General features: G+C 49.6%; 3 protein-coding genes across 3 annotated transcripts; all 3 read left to right on the plus strand.

Annotated features, from left to right (window-relative positions):
* Positions 1–7,492: 7,492 nt before the first annotated feature.
* Positions 7,493–10,231, plus strand: BC939DRAFT_436327 (uncharacterized protein). The gene is made up of 5 exons (XM_051553578.1): positions 7,493–7,776; positions 7,993–8,232; positions 8,345–8,812; positions 8,889–9,421; positions 9,515–10,231. The coding sequence occupies exons 1-5, from the start codon at positions 7,773–7,775 to the stop codon at positions 10,124–10,126; spliced, it is 1,857 nt and encodes a 618-aa protein (XP_051417212.1). The 5' UTR covers positions 7,493–7,772; the 3' UTR covers positions 10,127–10,231.
* A 1,049-nt stretch (positions 10,232–11,280) lies between these two features.
* Positions 11,281–14,307, plus strand: BC939DRAFT_436330 (spinocerebellar ataxia type 10 protein domain-containing protein). The gene is made up of 8 exons (XM_051553579.1): positions 11,281–11,707; positions 11,807–11,971; positions 12,066–12,139; positions 12,251–12,383; positions 12,480–12,566; positions 12,646–13,460; positions 13,546–13,893; positions 14,069–14,307. Exons 1-8 carry the CDS (start codon positions 11,586–11,588, stop codon positions 14,251–14,253), a joined length of 1,929 nt encoding a protein of 642 aa, XP_051417213.1. The 5' UTR covers positions 11,281–11,585; the 3' UTR covers positions 14,254–14,307.
* Positions 14,308–14,780: 473 nt separating this feature from the next.
* Positions 14,781–17,216, plus strand: BC939DRAFT_436335 (uncharacterized protein). The gene is made up of 2 exons (XM_051553580.1): positions 14,781–14,959; positions 15,046–17,216. Exon 2 carries the CDS (start codon positions 15,079–15,081, stop codon positions 17,206–17,208), a length of 2,130 nt encoding a protein of 709 aa, XP_051417214.1. The 5' UTR covers positions 14,781–14,959; positions 15,046–15,078; the 3' UTR covers positions 17,209–17,216.
* Positions 17,217–17,569: the final 353 nt, after the last annotated feature.

Below are 17,569 nucleotides of genomic sequence, written 5' to 3' on the forward strand. Positions count from 1 at the left end.
CCACTCTCGCCACGCGCCGAATTATTCGCACTAGCATTCCGGCTGCCGCTACTGCTGTTATTCTCGGTCTCACTATCCGTAGATGTCCTGTGCGTGGCTCCTTTCTGCTCTACAGCCGCTCCTCCTGCTGAAGAAACTGAAGCCATAGATGGTGAAGAGCTCATCCTTGTCATGACCTCCTCGATTGTCTCCTTTAGCATGGCCCTACCCTGCTCGTTCTCCTTCTTCCGGAGGAGCGTACCTCCACGGCGAATGCCCATCATCCTGGACATGTCCCGCATCATCTTTTCTACGCCCGAGACATTATCCGCTAATTCTGAAACTGTCGCCATCTGGATTTTTGTGAACATCTCGAGTTGATCCTTGATCAGTTCCTGAATCTCCTCGGCAGTGATTGTTGCCTCTCGCGTGCCTTCCCTTGCAGTCGAAGATGATGGTAGCTGAAGCTGGTTTCGGCGATTGTGCAATAGTGGATCCTGATCAAGGTCGTCCAGGATATCAACCTGCGTGTATTCTTCCTCGCTACCACTTGCACTACCACCAATGACCACTGAATCAGCGTCGCTCGTAAGGATCGATCGAGATGGTACGTCCTTTGTTAAACTGCCGCCGGTGGCAGAGGTAGCACCAGAAGCGCTAGTGGCCGCAAAGACAATCTCTCGGAGGTTCTCAGTCTGCATGCTTGAATGTCTGACGATCCACTCTCGCAACTCCTGCAGCTCCTCCTTGACCGCCATATCCTTTGATCCGATTTCAGCCTGCGATTCTTGAATCGAAGAAATGACTTGGTTCATCTTCTCCAAGATCTCATCTCGTTGCTCGTTCGAGGAGGATTCAGAACGATCTGCCTCCTGCTGGATAAGTGTTTTCAGTTTGTCGATCGATTCGGTCCAGTCCTGTTGACCGGTTGAAGAGGTCATCTTTGGACTCATATGGCTAACGGTATCTTGTTTCTCATGTAGTTGCTCCGTATCCTTGGATTTATCACCGTGATCGCCATCGAGAAGCTCATGGACCTTGATCAATAGTTCCTTGTTGCCCTTCTCGTAGCGAGACAGTTGCTCGTCAACCATGTGGCCCAACTTGGTATCCATGTGATACAGCATCTCTGCTATCCGATCTGAAGTTCTTGCCACCATCGCGCCGTGCTGAGTATCCAGCGGATTCGCATTAACGCCGCCATTAGAGAGGGAAGATGGAATAGATGTCAAAGACAGAGACGATGAAAGGGGATGGCCTGGAGGAGATGAGGAGATTCGATCTCGGACCGTAGCAGAGTTACTGCCAGTGCTGTTGCTTGGTCGAAGAGAAGCCCTCCAAGAGGCTGGGGAGTCGATTTCCAGCGGCGAGGACAATACTGCCGCCGTTGGCTGTTGCTGAATGAATGTCAGGGAGGGTGATCTCGAGTGCGATCGAGGCGGGGTGGGTCTCTCCCCGCTGTTGCTTCTGCCGAGATTGGCGATGCGAGGTCTTGGTGGAGCCGCCCCTTGTTGATCCAAACGTCGTTGTTGCTCATCCAGCTGTCTCTTCATCTCTGAGAGTTGTTCCGATAGCTCTTCGATATGGGCAGACTGATCCTTGACGGACGGGATAACCTGTAGATCGAGTCGGTTCAGCACTTCGACCAAAGAGAGCTCATTTGTGGATGGGATCGTTGTGACTATAGCCTCCAGATTCTCTGGGCCTGAGTGTCGAAGAGTGGTTGCGTCCATATCTCTGATAGCTGTATCTACAAGCCCTTTCTCGTCGCCAATCTCCTGCAACTGAGCGCCGTCAATCACCTCTTCATCATCATCACGATTCAGTCTGGAAGAGCCCTGCAGAGCAACCAAACGACGCAGGAGGTGCATCTGCAGAGCCATCTTTTTGTCCATCTGCTCCATGTGCTCCTGGACAGCCATCATCCTTCCATCATCCACATTGCTCGCCCCGCTGCTCCTACTACGGTCGAATTCCAGGTCCTGATAGGCCATCATGCGGCATTGTGCTGTGTTCACGAACTCGAGCAGAAGCAATAGCTGATCTAATTTGGAAGCCATCTCCTGGTTTTGTTGAGAGCGCTGGCGCGAATCCATGTTATAGCCGGGATCCTGCTGGTATGCATTTGTCGCTGGAAGACGGTTCCCACCCTCATTCGCGCTATCTCCATCACCATCTTCAAAGAGTCGGGCCATTCCTGCAATCTTTGGATGCTTACCGCCATTGGCTATCGACCCACTAGTGTTGGACAAGGACCCTAAATCTCCGTCCGAGGCGCCAGCTACCAATGAACCGGATGCTGGTATCTGAAGTCGATTGTGTAGTGAGGTCGAATTGGCCCGCTGAAGGTGCTGTCGAGATCCGCTATCGACCGTGTGATAAAACGGATGTGTGCGACTAAAGGAAGAATGCACCATGGTGCTGGCAGATCGTTGTAAAAGTGAGAATCCCGTCGCTGTAGCAGAGGACCCATTGCCACTGTTATTGTGGCTATTACTGCTGTTCCCTGGTGCGCCGAGTCGTCGGTAAGATCCGCTGCCTCCTGCTCCATAAAATCCCTGCTGATTCGGCATACCATTGCCACTCTGGACCTTGGCGAGCTGCTCTGTGATTTCTGCCAGTTTCGAGCGGATTTCAGAAAGGGCCGAGATGTCTCTCTGGTGGGCGCTTGGGTCCGTTGCTGAGAGCTGCATTACATCTATTATCTCGTCCTTGAGCTCCTCAAATTCCTGCCGTTGTCCTGCGGTCGCGTCCTTAATCTCTGTCAACTTACTGACGAGCAGAGATGAAATATTGTTAAGGAGCGATGTCATCGACTGGAGAGATTCTTCCTGTTTGATAGAAAGATGGTCAAACTCTGGCAGGATGGTGTCTCGTAGCCTCTGGGTCAAATCTGTAGTCGAAACAGCATTCGTGGCGGTATTGGGCATGAGGAACGAGGATAAGGATGACGGAAGCGCCAGTGATATAGATGGTGGCGTATTAGATACGGATCCTGTCGGAGCCTTCGAGGGCGGCTCTGGTGTGGTACTGGTTACGGGCGTTGCTTTTGGAGAAGATGTATCTGTCGTATTCTTCTGTGGAACTGGCGACATTTCCCCTGGCTTGGATTCGGCTGCATCGATCTGCGCCGATGGTGTCTGTTGAAGGGGCACCATGTCGTTCAGTGGTGCTCCCTTCCTGAGCATCTCCTTGCTCTTTCGCTGAATCTGCACCAAATCCTCTCGGAAGAACGTATCCGCAGCACCTGGAAGTGGTTGGTCAGGTAAGCAAGGCGCAAAGACATAAGAGGGTAGTTTAAGAAGTCCTTTAAGCGTCTCCCTGATCTCCTCCTGGAACCGGCGCGCGCTCTCAGGGTTGTTGATATCTGCGCGCTCCAATACCCGCTTCAATCTCATTGAATGATCTTGTAAGGTCTCGAGTGTTTCCTTGTATTTGTCTTGCACCTGCAATAAATACACGCTGATACCCATTGGTGAAGAAGGTGCTGGCGGAGGAGGAGCGTGTAGGATTGCGCCCCCAACTGACATCCGTCTTTCCCTGAAGTTGGCTGGCGCCAATGTCGGTGACGTTGGTGAGGAAGTGGAAGTCGACGGCCGAGTAGCAGAGCTTGTGGCGCTAATAAACTGATCTAGAGCCAATAATACTCTCTTGATTTCAGAGCTTCTCGTGTCAAGGTTAACCGTTAGTCCAACCAGAGTCGATTTGAGCATCTTGTACGATGTTGCGTTCATTGTCGACTCGCTTGCATGGACTCTTAAACATTCAAGATGGCTGTTGACAACCTCCACAATTTGCTCCGACCCAGTCTCCAGGTGGACCCTGGCCCGCTCGATTAATTCCTGAACTGTCCTTGCAGTCTTCATAACTCGTTCCAGAAGCTGGTCCCTGACGGCATAATGCTGGTTGACGGTTACTTTGGCTGCCGCTCTCCATGCCTCGAGCTGAACCAAGAGAGACTCGGCCCTTTTTCTCTCCAGCTCCTGTTCCCTATGTGAAAGTTGCTGTTCCCTTGTCACCAGATCCTGCTGCACCAGCTGCAAGTGTTCCTCCAGCGTCGCCGTCTTCTCTGTGGGTGCTGTCCCTGAAGCCGTGTGAGCATAGTCGAAGGAATTATTACGGTGTTGGATGGTGTTCAATTTAGCCTCCAGTTTCATCAAAGAGGCGCCGACTGCTTTGGCCATAAGTGAATTGAGCGTGTCTATCCAGCCTGTCCGGTCAGACATAGTATCGGTGGCGAACCAGGTCTCTTCCTTTCGTGTGACAAGTTTGAATTCGAACCGGCCTGTAGCCTTGGCGTCCTGACCTTTGACCTGAACTTCATAGCATTCGGCCATATCAATTGTTTTGATCGGGAATAAATGCTATTTTTGTAAACATAAAATAGGGGTCTTAGCCTCGATACTAGCCTGTTCACTCCGACTGCTATTCAATAAATGTATCGACACTTACCTCATTGTCCTTGAAGAGGGTCAATACGCCTGGATTCGCGTCTCCTCGATGCCTTCCAATGGCATAACATCGCTTCCAGGTCTAGTGAAAGAGAATTGATATGAGAATTATGCCTGTTAATACATTTAGCTGACTAATGGAGTGATCTTCTATGTATTTCACATAGAACTGAATAACATACCAAAAGATTGCCTCTTCTCCAGAGCCATCCTTCTATAGCGATCTACAAGCGAATAATAAAGAAAAGCGTATTAGAAAAGCGTATTAGAAAAGCTGAACACAAGTGAACTCAAAGGATAACCCTTCGTCAACGCAGCAGTTCAGAATCCTTGTCCTACCTGCATCTGAGCTCCGCCTGATCCAAGTGCTGTTGGTGACATGGCGCCTGCCCTATCTGTCCTCTGACTTACGGGACTGAACGGTTGCTGCTGTGCATGGAATGACCGGTATTGGTTCGAAACTGGACTGTCCGTATCGCTTGGCGCACCACTCCCGCGTCTCGATCGTATAACGTCTCCCACACTACCATTCTCGTGGCTCATCATTAAGGGACCACGACGAGCAAACCGTGAGGAGCTCGAGACAGGATCTTCAGGGCCCGATGTCGACGCACTTATGCTCTGTTGGCTCTTGTTTGACTGTGACATCACAGTTGCCGCGTTGCTAAAACTAGAAGCTGTTGGCGGATGCATGCATGAACTCCTTGCACCCTGATGCATAACAGCGGTAGTCCGTGGTCCTGATTGAGAGCCTGGGCCCAATGTGTTGAAAGATGACGATAAAGCTGCCGTGGCACTGTGTGGTCGCAGAGAAGATGTAGCGGCTAAGGGGGATATTGTAGATGCGGTGGTTGGTTGTACGGAAGAGCTTGAGGGTTCTGGAGGGGATCCGTTCTGGCTGGATGTATTCCCTGAGTTGTTGGAAGGGTTCGGCGGAGGTATGTAGTTCATGATCATGGTCGGGGATATGGGCCGTGTCAGAGCTGCATAGTATGATTCTTCCTCTTCTTGCGTTAACTTTGGTAGAAGAGGCTGGTTTTGCTGTTGCTGCTGCTGGGATTGTGGTTGTTGGCTGAGGTATGGCTGATTTTTCTTGCCCAGCAGTGCACTCGTTGCTGAGTAGCCAGATCCAGGGATGGAGCTTGATCCCGCAGGAAACGTTGTGGATGCAGAGGGTGTGGCTTTGGGTTGGATCCACGAAGTGTGGCCCTTTCCCAGAGCTCCATTATTGTTGTTGCTATTTGAATTAACGCCTGTGGTAATACTGAGGTTGTTGTTGATGCTAGAAGAGGTGAGGTTCGGATGCGAAAACTGGCTGCTGTGGATGCTAATTCTGGGTGTTCGAGTGGACGATACAGTACCGCTCACGCTGTGGTTGCTGTTCAAGTATGGTCCGTTGTTGAGGATACTCCCGCTGCTAGTAAAGTTCTGGTAACTGGGTGCCAAGTTAGAACTATTCGACGTGGTGGTATCCAGGTACTGCTGCTGTACACCTAGTGCCCTGAACAGCGGTCTCCCTGCTTGCGTGGCTGGGTTTATCGTCGACGTCGCTGTTGGGTTAAGCCCAGGCGATCCATTCGCAGAGGATAGCGGGCGAGCCCCATGTCCTTGCTGTTGTTGTTGCTGTTGTTGATCGTATGGCTTCAAGTTGTTCATTGGGGGGTGTTGTAATATGCGGCTGGATATGAAGCAGCGCACTCGATTTCAGTCGGTCGTGACGACAGGGAAGTTGAAGAGAAGTAGAGGAAACAAAAGACGAACAAAATGGAGCGAGGACTGAAAATAGAGACAGAGAGTCGAGGGCTAGCGAGGTCAGGGGTAGACGGGATCGGTCAGCAGGTGGCAATCAGATCAGGTTGATTGATTCGGTTTACTGGCATCATAGACCCATTCCTCATCCGCTATAAGACATACCGCATGGGAGGGTACAAATGGTAATCCCTTTTTTATAGCAAAATGTGGGGGTCGTGTGAGCAGGAGGTGAAGCCTTGGGTGTTGATACAATGGATGATGGAATAGGGGTACGATGGATTCGGGGCATGCAGGCGGACCGCGATGTGAAGTATGTAGGCAGTAAGTAAGATGTAAAGAGGCAGGAGCTCTCTTTCTCTTTCTCTCTTTTTCCTCACCAACATGCTTATGCCAAAAGACAAGGCTACAACAGGAAGGAATATGGAATAATGAGTAATGAGGTCGTGTTATGCTTTGGGCCACAGACTTTATTGGGGGTCATTTATGGCTGTGCGTTTGAGAATCTATCCACAAGGGAGTCGTTGATATAAAAGGCGAGCGATGTCCACAAGCTTCAGGAACGGGTCCCTGGTGGCGCACAAGTGAGACTACTACGAAAATTAGTCTGTGTGAAGGAAGCGATGAGAAGAAACGGATGAGAGCAGAAGGAATGTGTATAGTATGATGGGTAAGGTAAAGGAACACGAAATACTTGAGAAGAACGTGTTGGTTGGTGGCAAAACGCGCGAGTTTAACGGTTTCATCTTCATTTATCACGGACCGTTTATTATTGACCATATATGCTGCTGTCTAAGGAACCCGCTGCGTTTTTGTGTGCGTGAAGGAGCGATCCAAGTCGGGGCGACAAGAACTAAGATCCTGGGCTTTTTCATTTCCATTGAATGGCTCCTGATTGACCCGAAGCGCAGACCAGACTAGAGGGCTAGAAGACGAGCAGGCATGCTGGATCCGGGTAGGCACATGGAAGGGAAGCGAGCCGAAGCAGTCTGAGCCTACCCTGGCCGTTGTGTCTGAGGGTCTCAATACTTCGGGCGGCAGAGGCGGGTGGGCAATTGGACCCGTTACTTGCTGAACTTTTTTCTGATCCGAGTAAGTAGGCTGGGCTGGCTCGCTTTGTGTCCCTTCCCAGCCGTTTCAAACGGCACCCAAGGAAGGATCTGAACTTCTGCATCATGTGTGTTGCGCGTGCTTGCTGGACTATATATGCTACATGCCAAGAGGAGATTATTCATAAAAAAAGTTGCCTATTGTAACAACAAGAACGAGGGCGACAGCAACGACCACAGAATAACCAACAAAGTTATGAAGCTCCCACATGCATAGACTAGTATGACGCTCGGAACCTGCACTCCCAAAAGCGCTCGCTTCTCTCGCTAAAGTGATAATAAATATGGGCGATCATTCACAGCTACTCCCTCTTCTCCTCCTTTGCCGTCATTCTCTTCTACGTCGCCTCTCTCCTTCTCTCCTCCACTTCGTCTTCCTCGCATTCCTGCGCAGAAATAGACAGTAATCTTCGCCCCGTTCCTCTGTTTCTCAAGTCCTCCCCACTCTATTTCAGTCCCCTCCTATCCAATTTATAAATCTACAATGGGTATGTAATAGATCGGCCTCAGTATCCCAGACTACTTCCTTACACTTGCACACTATGCTGCAGTACCTCACCTTGCAGCGAGAATCAAGATGGCCAACGACGATGCATCTCGTTCATTCGAAAAAGTTGCATTCCCAATCTTCCTCCCACCGATCGCAAAACATGTGTCTGTGTAATATTTCAAGTCCAACTCATCACACCTTTTTAAAATCGTAGCTGTTCCTGCTGTTGCCGCTGCCGTTCCCGCGGCGCTCTATGTGAGCTCCAAGCTGGCACTCCCCCGCGACGTCAAGTTGGCCCGCGGATTGGTCAATGCTAAGCTCAACTATCGCTCGTACGAGAAAAACGACACAGTCAACATCTCGTACCGCTTTGAAGAGACCTGCAAGAAGCACCCTAACAAGGAGGCCCTAGTCTTTGAGGGAAAGTCTTACACGTTCGCAGATATCCAGAGAGGTAAGGGGCAGTAGGCGTGTGTCAAATAGGGACGAATTTGAGCATGCGCTTTTTAAACAAAGAAACATTGGGACTTATCACTCTAAAATATAACGAACCTTGATCGAAATAGAGTCCAACAGGATCGGCAACTGGCTGTTGTCTAAGGGTGTGAAGCGCGGCGACATTGTATCGCTTCTCATGCAGAATCGTCCCGAGTTCTTGTTCTGCTGGCTCGGTATCAACAAAATCGGTGCCACGGGTGCCTTCATCAACACAAACCTCACCGGCAAACCCTTGACACACTCTTTGAAGACCGCCACGTCCTCCCTATTGATCTTGGATAACGAATTGGCACAACCAATCGCCGACGTTCTGGACGAGGTCTTGCAGATGGGATACACAATCTACTCGTACGCTGGTGAACAGGCGTCGCCGATTGATTTTGCAACGCCCGTGGATCTCAATGGTATCTCGGACGCCGCCTTGCCAAAAAGTCTGAGGAAAAAGACGACCGCTAATGACATTGCCATGCTCATCTACACCTCCGGCACCACGGGTCTTCCCAAGGCGGGGCGATTCTCGCACTCGCGCGCAAACTGTAAGTTTTTGCCACCTTGATGTCCAACATAATTTGCAATCACCCTAATGAACTTTCATTTGCGTTTTCTTTTCAGTGGCGGCCCATTTCTGGGAATCGTTTTACTACTTCTCTCCTCAGGATCGTCTCTACATTGCGCTGCCACTTTATCACAGCGCTGGAGCCGTCCTCGGCATGTGCGTCGCCTGGGTGACCGGCGCCACCGTTGTTCTTGCACGCAAGTTTTCGACTTCCTCCTTCTGGGACGAGTGCCGTGTGAACAACGTCACTGTGATCCAGTATATTGGCGAGATCTGTCGCTACCTGCTCAACGCCCCTCCTTCACCCCTCGACAAAACACACACCATCCGTATGGCGCACGGAAACGGAATGCGGCCGGACGTCTGGTCACGCTTCAGAGACCGCTTTGGCATCCCCCTGATCGGTGAGTGGTATGCCAGTACCGAGGGAACTGGTATCCTGACGAACTACAACACTGGTGAGAATGGTGTCGGTGCCATCGGATACAGAGGCAAGGTCGCCAGGACAGTGGATTGGGGCTTGAAGATCGCTAAGTTTGATGTTGTGTCCGAAGAGCTGATCCGCGACAAGAATGGACGCTGCATCGAGGTAAGGACCATTTAGAAAACGAAACAAGGCGTAAAATGACGATCTGAAATGTCGAAGGGCATATCTTTAATCGATTCCTATCACTCAATATAGTGCGCTGCGGACGAGCCTGGCGAGCTGTTGACGATTATTGACTCTTCAGACCCTACACGCGCCTTCCAGGGCTACCATCAGAACGCGAATGCCAACTCCAAAAAGGTTGTCACTGACGCTTTCAAGGTCGGCGACCGCTACTTTCGAACAGGCGATATCCTTCGTCGCGACAAGGACGGCTACTTCTACTTTGGTGATCGTGTCGGCGACACATTCCGCTGGAAGTCCGAGAATGTTTCCACGGCTGAAGTTTCAGAGGTTCTCTCGACCTACCCAGACTGCATCGAAGTCAATGTCTATGGTGTTCAAATCCCCGGACACGATGGAAGAGCGGGCATGGCAGCAATTGTTTCCAAGGACACGATGGACTGGGATAAGTTCGCCAAGTTTGCACTCAAGAATCTGCCCCGCTACTCGGTTCCTATTTTCATCCGAAAGTCACCCGCGATTGAGATCACAGGAACATTCAAGCAAAGGAAGGTCGAGCTCGTGAATGAGGGTATGGACCCCAGTAAGATCCAGGATGAGATGCTCTGGATGGATGGCCAGTCTTACAAGCCCTACAAGGCCCCAGAGTATCAGCGCGTTGTGAGCGGCAAGGCGAAGTTGTAGAAAACAGGAAAGAAAAAAATACATAAGCAGAATATATCAAATTCGATTTTCTTCCTTAGAGCGCTTATGTGATGATTAAAGGGATATACTCCCAGCCGTTTGCATTTGTTTATTTAAAGCTGTCTGATGGGCTGTGGAGTACCGAAATGTTGGATTAAGTGACCGCTCGGTGTTTAGCCTGGATGTCCGCCAAGAACTTTGCAGTCATCGCTGCAGCTTCCTCTCGGTTCTGCCTCGTGGAGATTGCATCGATCAAGAACTACGCATGAGCACGATCCTCTTTCATATGCACGTCAACCTCCACCCTGTCCTGATCTCTAGCTCTCTTGACGAACTGTTCAATCAATGGGCGAAAGTCCTCGATATCACCAATGAAGACCAGAATCTGCGGTAATTTTGCGAACGTTGTTGCGTTCAGGGGAGATACCTAGCCAATCGGGCATGCCTTGGATGTTAGAGCACATCTTCGTTACACATACTGTAACCAGCTCGAAAAAAAAAAAAAAAAAAAAAAAAAAAAAAAAAAAAAAGAGAGCACAATTCACTGTTATCGATAGATAGGAAGCCGAGCCTCGGCTGATGCTTTTCCTGAGCCTTCTTCATGATCATACGGAATGACTCTAGAATCTGCAAATTGTACCCATCGATGAATCCACCACCATGGATGTAAAATACCACAAGATCGCAGCCGTCTCCAGCCTTCACATTCATAATGTCGTCTAAACTTTTGACCTGGCCATCCTCATCCTTAATGCCTTGATATTGAAAAGGAACCCAATAGCCCTTTCAATGCATGGCCTTGAAGTCCGCGCTGACCACCAATTTCCTCCCGAAAGCTTTGGCCAAGTGGCCCCTGATGCTTATTGGTGGTTCGTTGTACGCGTTTTCCAAATACAGGAACGACTCATTTGGCACGCAGTTCTGCTGCACCAAGGCTGACCTTGGACTGTTGGTTTTTCAATCCAAGTGCGAAACCTTTGCACCGCTTCTGAAGTGACAAAAAGGCACTACTGCAATTGAGGAAGGCGACTGTACAGTTTACAGTGAGCAGCTGAGTGGGCGGCTCTTCCTGTAAGATGCATTGCAATATATTTGAGCGCGCCTCCAACTATTCACATAAAAAAAAAAAAAAAAAACGTCATGAATAGGTCCTGAACGAGACGAGACCATCGCTGCCGCTGTTAGAGAGAGGCATAGCAGGTTCAAGCAAGTGTTCGTTAGCGTACTGCCATTAAGGACCAGAGTATATTTAAGGGACGCGTCAGTAGACCAAGGTTTGGAATCAGCGGTGCAAGATGAGCTGAAGATTAATCGGGCTCAATCAGCGATGCTCCACTTCTCCACCGCCACCAAAAAAGAAAGCGCGATCTCATTGGCCAGGTTCAACAAAAAACAACACCGCCCAATTCAAAGAAAAACCCCTTACATGCATCCTGGATTCTTATGATCATCATAAGCAATGTCGGCCCAACAACTAATTACTGTACTCCAGGATCTGGTCAACGCCAGTACAATCGATAACTCATGGAACCAGGAGCTAGACGCTGTCGCGAAGCGGCTTCAGGTCGATGCCGATTTCCGGTAACGAATTGCGTGCCCAGGAAGATCAACAGATCACTTTCACAGCATCATGTGTATAGAACCGACTGATAACCGGAATATCAAACCGGAATATCATAGCATTGAAGTTGGACGACATGAAAATGTATGGAGCGATATCGCCGCTATCTTACGCAGGGTTGTCAAGGACGGATTAGACCCAAAGCAAGTCGAGCAACTCATGTTTCTGATGCGAACTATTCGTAATGCTGTTGCTGGTGTTACTGAGAATCAGGATCAAGCAAGGTATGCTCATTTGAGTATTCCTCATACTATCGATACCCGTTTTCGATTGCTGGTTGATGATGCTTGTAATTGCTTACCAGTGCTTTCCTTGCAGGACGTTCAATCTTCCGAATTTGATCCAGGAGGTCGTCTCGCAAGCTGCGCACACTCATTACGGAAATGTCGCGTGTATGGTCCAGTTGTTTCTTTAAACACCCAATACCCGCTATAATCGGACGATATTTCCATGAACATCACCATTTGACATGTATCGCAAATCGTCCTAATTAATCTTTGTAGATATCATGATGCTGCGAGCAGGAATTCAGGCTCTGTCCAATCTGTTGACGGGAAACAACGTATCGAAGGATGAAATCTGGAAATCCCTTCTCGTGAAGACACCCAGTCCGAGCTGCGACCAGAATCTTTTGAGGTGTGTGACTGACCAATACAAGGAACCACGAACTCTTAATCGATCATTGCAGGGCTGATGCTGAACTAAGATCTTTCTCCGCACATCGTCATATAGCACGTTGGCGGCCATCGAGGATGAGACGATTGTCCTTAGCACAGTTATGCTTTGTTACAATTGTATTTTTGAATCCCTTGAACGCAGGTAGGCGGTATTCCGTTATCAGCATTATGCAGGCGCTCGACCATGGTTAATAATGAAGAGTTGACATCCATATCGTTAGTGATTTATTAATTTCAACCGCTGCGGGGAGGAAGCTGCAGGCCCAACTCCTCAACGAGTCCCATGCAACAAGCAGTAAGGAGGAGCGAAAGAGTTTTGAGATGATTTACACATTTTTCAACTACCTCATTGGACAGGATTACTTCCCACAAATGTTTGAGACTATGAAATCCCAAGAACAGGACAATGAAGGGGATTACAAAATTCGATATCACGGAGAACATTTTCATGAGAAGGAGGGAGAAACCATTCCCAAGATCCAGGAGCTGGGGATTGAGGAAGTAGAAGACGAAAACGATCCTTCAAATGCCAAAAAGGACCAAGAAGGGACCAAACCTGGGGACCCCCATCTCAGTGCTGAACAGGTCATTTTACTCAAGATGATCGACTCGCGGATCTGTGCCCATCACCAGCAACAGCAAAAATTATACCAACAGCGGCAAAACTTAGACAGCCTTCCAAAAGACACGGAACCACCGGTTAGTTTGAAAACCGTCGAGTTCTTAACAGAGACCTTTGCCAAGGTTTCAACGCTGACTATCGGGGTCTTCAGGACTTTGAATCAGCCTGGCATTGGACAGTATGCCGTTGAAGATCTCGCAAACTTGTCGTCTGGGGTCATGTTACTGCTCGGTTGCTTTGCACACCTCAGTCTTTTCGAGGATGGTCATGTTAGCATTGCACAAGGAGTTCTAAGCGAGGATGACGAAGTGCTCGAGGAAACTGAGCGACCCGGTGGACTCTTGCCGATACCCGACTGGTTCAAAGCGCAGCATATGGCGATGGTTAACGGTGGGATTGTTGAAAATGCTATAGGTAAGTGCAAATCGAGGTAAAATCGTCATTTCCGGGCCGTGAAGGAGAAACAGTCTTACTCAGCCATATATATTCTTACAATTAGAATTACTGCGACAATCAGACAAGAGTCTGGCGCGAGTGACTAAGCCTGTACCCGGAGCCCCTGTGAACGCGACAACAGCAGCAACATCTGCAGCCACAGCCGCAGCCACAAATCCAGTCGCAAGCCCAGTTACGACCCAAGCATTTGAGGCCAACACAGAATCAACTCTGCTTTCCGGCACCTCAACCATGCAGGGACAGCAAGCGTTCTTTGTCGGACTGAAGCGTGACATTGTGCGACTTGTCGGTAACTTAGCCTATCGGTCTAGACATGTCCAGGATCGGATCCGGCAATGCAATGGCCTCATCGTCATCCTTAGTCAGTGCAATATCGACGATGCCAACCCATGTAAGTGCCCCCAGCATTTTCTATTAGCACAACCTCAAGGGCAACTTCGCGCTATTTTTTCAAAAGCGGAAGCGAGGGATTTGCTTGATGTTTGCTATTTGATCCCATTGATAAGGCGGTTAAAAAAATTAAGATATTCTTTTTAACGGGGAATATTCCAATATATTCGACACAGATCTTCGCGAGTATGCTATTTTGGCGATGAAGAACATCCTCGCTGGAAATCTCGAGAACCAGGCGCTGATCGAGGAACTACAGCCGATCGAGGCGGTGGACCATCCTGCTTTGCAAGAGGCTAGAGTGACAGCACACCTTGATGCGGAGACTGGACGACCGGTCCTAACGCAAAAAAAACCATAGAGCGCTATTCATTTCTGGCCGCGAAAAAGCGAGTAAAATAATAAATGGGATGCCAAGCATGTTCAACAGAGGCTACAGTTGAAGCGGAAGGGATGAACGCACCCAAGTCAGAGAAGGAGACAAGAATTCGGGTTGTCCATATAGCCCATAAAGCCCGTATTCTTATTTCCGTGTATTTTGCTGTTCATGTGAGAAAGCGAAGACATCGTACCCCATTAGAGTTTAGACCATTGGGCTGCTGTTAATTAGCCCGGCCTGAAACTCTCAACACCGGTATGCTTCCCGTTGCCTTGGGGGCTGAGAGGCGACGGAAGATCTGAGCGTAAAATAGAGCGCGTAAGGTGAGCGCCTTGTCTTTGAGGACGATCATCCCTGGCAATGCTGTCGCGATCGGCAAAGACGTGTGCCTAGGCATACGTGCTGCACGGTTTCAGTTGCGAGGTGGATAGATTGATAAAATCCCCAACTACGGCTTTTAAATTCATTGTTACGGCGTACGAGATTGAATAAATCCCTTGCTGGTTGCGCTGTTTTGGATGCATTTCTTGGCACCTGCAGGCGCAGCTTGTCGTTGGAGCTGAACACGCAACAGCCCTTTCAATGGCTAATGGCCCTACAACGCGCGCTCAACACGTCCAGGGCAGCCAATCAAATTGCTGCAAACAAACACATCGCCCAAAAGCGTCATTGCAGGCTCAGACCCAGGGTAAGCGTGGATAAAAAGCAAGGAGGGAAGAGGACAAAGACCGATACCATACTCTTCGAATCTCATTCCATTAGCCCTCTATTCAGACACCACTCTCATTCAATTGACTCCTCCCCGCCATGGACCCTAGTAATCAGCAACGCGCTCGCCTACCACCAGAATGCATCGAGCTGATTGTGCAGTACCTATGGGACGACATATCGACGTTGCACACGCTTCTCCTCTGCAACCGCGACTACTTTGTGCTCGTCGCACCAGTCCTCTACAGAGACCCATTTCGACTCGTAAACCAGCATCGAACCTGGACAAGAGAGGACAAGACCCGACGCACCGCCTATCTGATGCGTATCCTTCATGCCTGTGCCCTTACCAAACCTAGTCAGAGGGATATCCAAACAAATGACTTTGACGCCTCCAGTTCCACCTCTTCAACATTATGGACCGCGACAGAAAAGTCCTTGAATTCATCTGTCCTCGGATTGTCATTGGGAGAAGATGCTTCACAGTACGGATCAGCGCATATCAGAGCCAGCCACGGATCTCCAGCATCAGCAGACGGAATGCTCGCCACAAAGTACCTCACGCCTCTCCCGAATCCACTGACGATTGACTATCTGTTCTATTATACGCACCAGGGACAGATTCCTCAGGCATTCAGAGCCTTCCAGTTCTTGAACCCGACAGTCGATAGGTTTTCCAAGGGCAGGATGGTATTCGAGCAGGCGTTTGCGAAAGCAAGCATGACTTTGTCATTAGCGCTGTATGGGCATTTCCCCAGTCGGATTCGAGTCTTGTCAATGACGCCTTCACAATTGGGATGCATCCTCTACAAGGACTTTGGGGGCGTTGACATAGGCGCGTCGGATAAAAGACATGGCGTGGAGGCGCTCAGGATGCTGAGGCGGCTGGAGCTGGATTTTGGTGCCACCAATTCACCTATGCCGCGATGGGCGGTAATTGCTCCCTACAATGCAGGGCAGAGCAACGAAGACTGGCTAGCACAGACGGTAGATATTCCGTTGGAATTCATCCGCGAGCATCAGCAATTGTTTCCTGTATGCCCTGAAGACGAGGTATCTAGCTCAATTTGGATAGGGGATTCAGCAGAAGGAGCACCTCTGAAGGGGCCGAATAAAGGCACATTACTGCAGGAGCTTGTGGTTCGAGGGGGCCATTCGACTTGGACGCCGACTCAGCTATTGACGAACATCGAGCCACTCAAGGTGGTGGACCTCTCAGCCTGGAACTCCGACGTGCCGCATTTGGAACGGATTCCTTCTTCACGCCTGAGTTCGCTGAGAATGAACATTGCGAGGCGCCTGGAGTTCGTTGAAGTCCAACTGCCTTATCTGCAACAGTGCACGCAGCTGCAGGAGGTCTGGATGCCATGTCAAGCGGCGGATACATTCCAGTGGGCGATCAATGTGGAAAGATCTGTTGGACAGTTTGTAACCGAAACGCGACTGCGAAGAAGGGTAGCAACTGGCGTCGCCTCGACTTCAATTGATGATTCGAACCAGGCCCAAGATCAGCCGCCGCATAGATTCGATCCAGCAAAGGCGCCAAGGATGAAAAAGGTGCGACTCTATGGTGGCCCTCACGAGTTGATACCTTGTCTTGAGGACGCCGCAGATGCTTTCCGAGACACATTGGAAGAATTAGCAGGGTATGAGGACGGATACGGGCGGAGAGATGAGTACCTGAGAATGTCGATTGATTGGCCTGTTCCGCGCCTTACACATCTGGATCTGAGAGGCCGATATGTATTCTTCTTTGATCTGCGGTCTCTGCGACACTGTCCGGAGCTGAGGGTCGTCAAGTTGCTCATTGAGTCCAATATCTCATCTCCAAAATCCACGAACTGGGATCATGAGACAAGGGCTTCGAGTCGAGGGTGCGAACGGCAAGACTTCTCGGTGTTTGCGGAGATGAAACGGCTGGAGGAGTTGCAACTTCGAGGTACATCATGGGAAATGGACGATATAGCGCTGGAGACATTGATGGGGGGACCAGGCACCTTTGTCGATGAGGATGGTGTCGAGCGGCATCGAGGACATCTCCAGAACAGTTTGAGGTACTTCAGTATTCCAGATGCGCATTTACCGAGGAGAGCTGCACTGACCCGATTTATCCAGGCGATGAAGAAGCTAGAGATTATTCAATTGGGACACATGCGCGGATATATGGCTGATTCGTTGCGGGAAGCTGGTGCACCGCGTCTTTTCGTGGAGATTAGCTCTGTGGCATAGAAAGACATATTAAATGAAACTGATTTTTTGTTTGTTTGTTCCTGAATGAGTTTCAAATGCATCAATGCGAAGGTTCTCAAAAGGTGAACAACAAACCTTATTTTAACGCAGCTTGTTCTTTTCATCGTCCACAATGATGAGCCTTGCATTCATTCATCATTACAACCTTCTGAATTATGGAATCAACAAAGCCCATTATATTTGCCTGCTCCGATTTTGACTGGCGAGACCTCAACGCGGGCATCACGTCTTTGCCAACTGTACGATCGCCTGTTCTGAATAGCATTATTTCTTGACGTCGATTCAGGCCGCTTTGTAATGGAACAACTTTCCCCGGTACTTCGTCAAAAGCTCAACAACC

This window comes from Gamsiella multidivaricata (genome assembly GCF_025024155.1).
Source record: "Gamsiella multidivaricata strain RSA 2152 chromosome Unknown BC939scaffold_3, whole genome shotgun sequence".
Lineage (NCBI taxonomy): Eukaryota > Fungi > Mortierellomycota > Mortierellomycetes > Mortierellales > Mortierellaceae > Gamsiella > Gamsiella multidivaricata.

What these genes read in the sequence shown, in the direction of transcription:
- BC939DRAFT_436327 (XM_051553578.1), top strand. An exon ending in GTTCGCAGATATCCAGAGAG is followed by an intron (nt 8,233 to 8,344) that starts GTAAGGGGCAGT and finishes TGATCGAAATAG; the next exon opens with AGTCCAACAGGATCGGCAAC. An exon ending in CTCGCACTCGCGCGCAAACT is followed by an intron (nt 8,813 to 8,888) that starts GTAAGTTTTTGC and finishes TTTTCTTTTCAG; the next exon opens with TGGCGGCCCATTTCTGGGAA.
- BC939DRAFT_436330 (XM_051553579.1), top strand. Translation starts at nt 11,586, where the DNA reads ATGTCGGCCCAACAACTAATTACTGTACTCCAGGATCTGGTCAACGCC. An exon ending in CAGGTCGATGCCGATTTCCG is followed by an intron (nt 11,708 to 11,806) that starts GTAACGAATTGC and finishes GGAATATCATAG; the next exon opens with CATTGAAGTTGGACGACATG. An exon ending in GATTGTTGAAAATGCTATAG is followed by an intron (nt 13,461 to 13,545) that starts GTAAGTGCAAAT and finishes TCTTACAATTAG; the next exon opens with AATTACTGCGACAATCAGAC.
- BC939DRAFT_436335 (XM_051553580.1), top strand. Translation starts at nt 15,079, where the DNA reads ATGGACCCTAGTAATCAGCAACGCGCTCGCCTACCACCAGAATGCATC.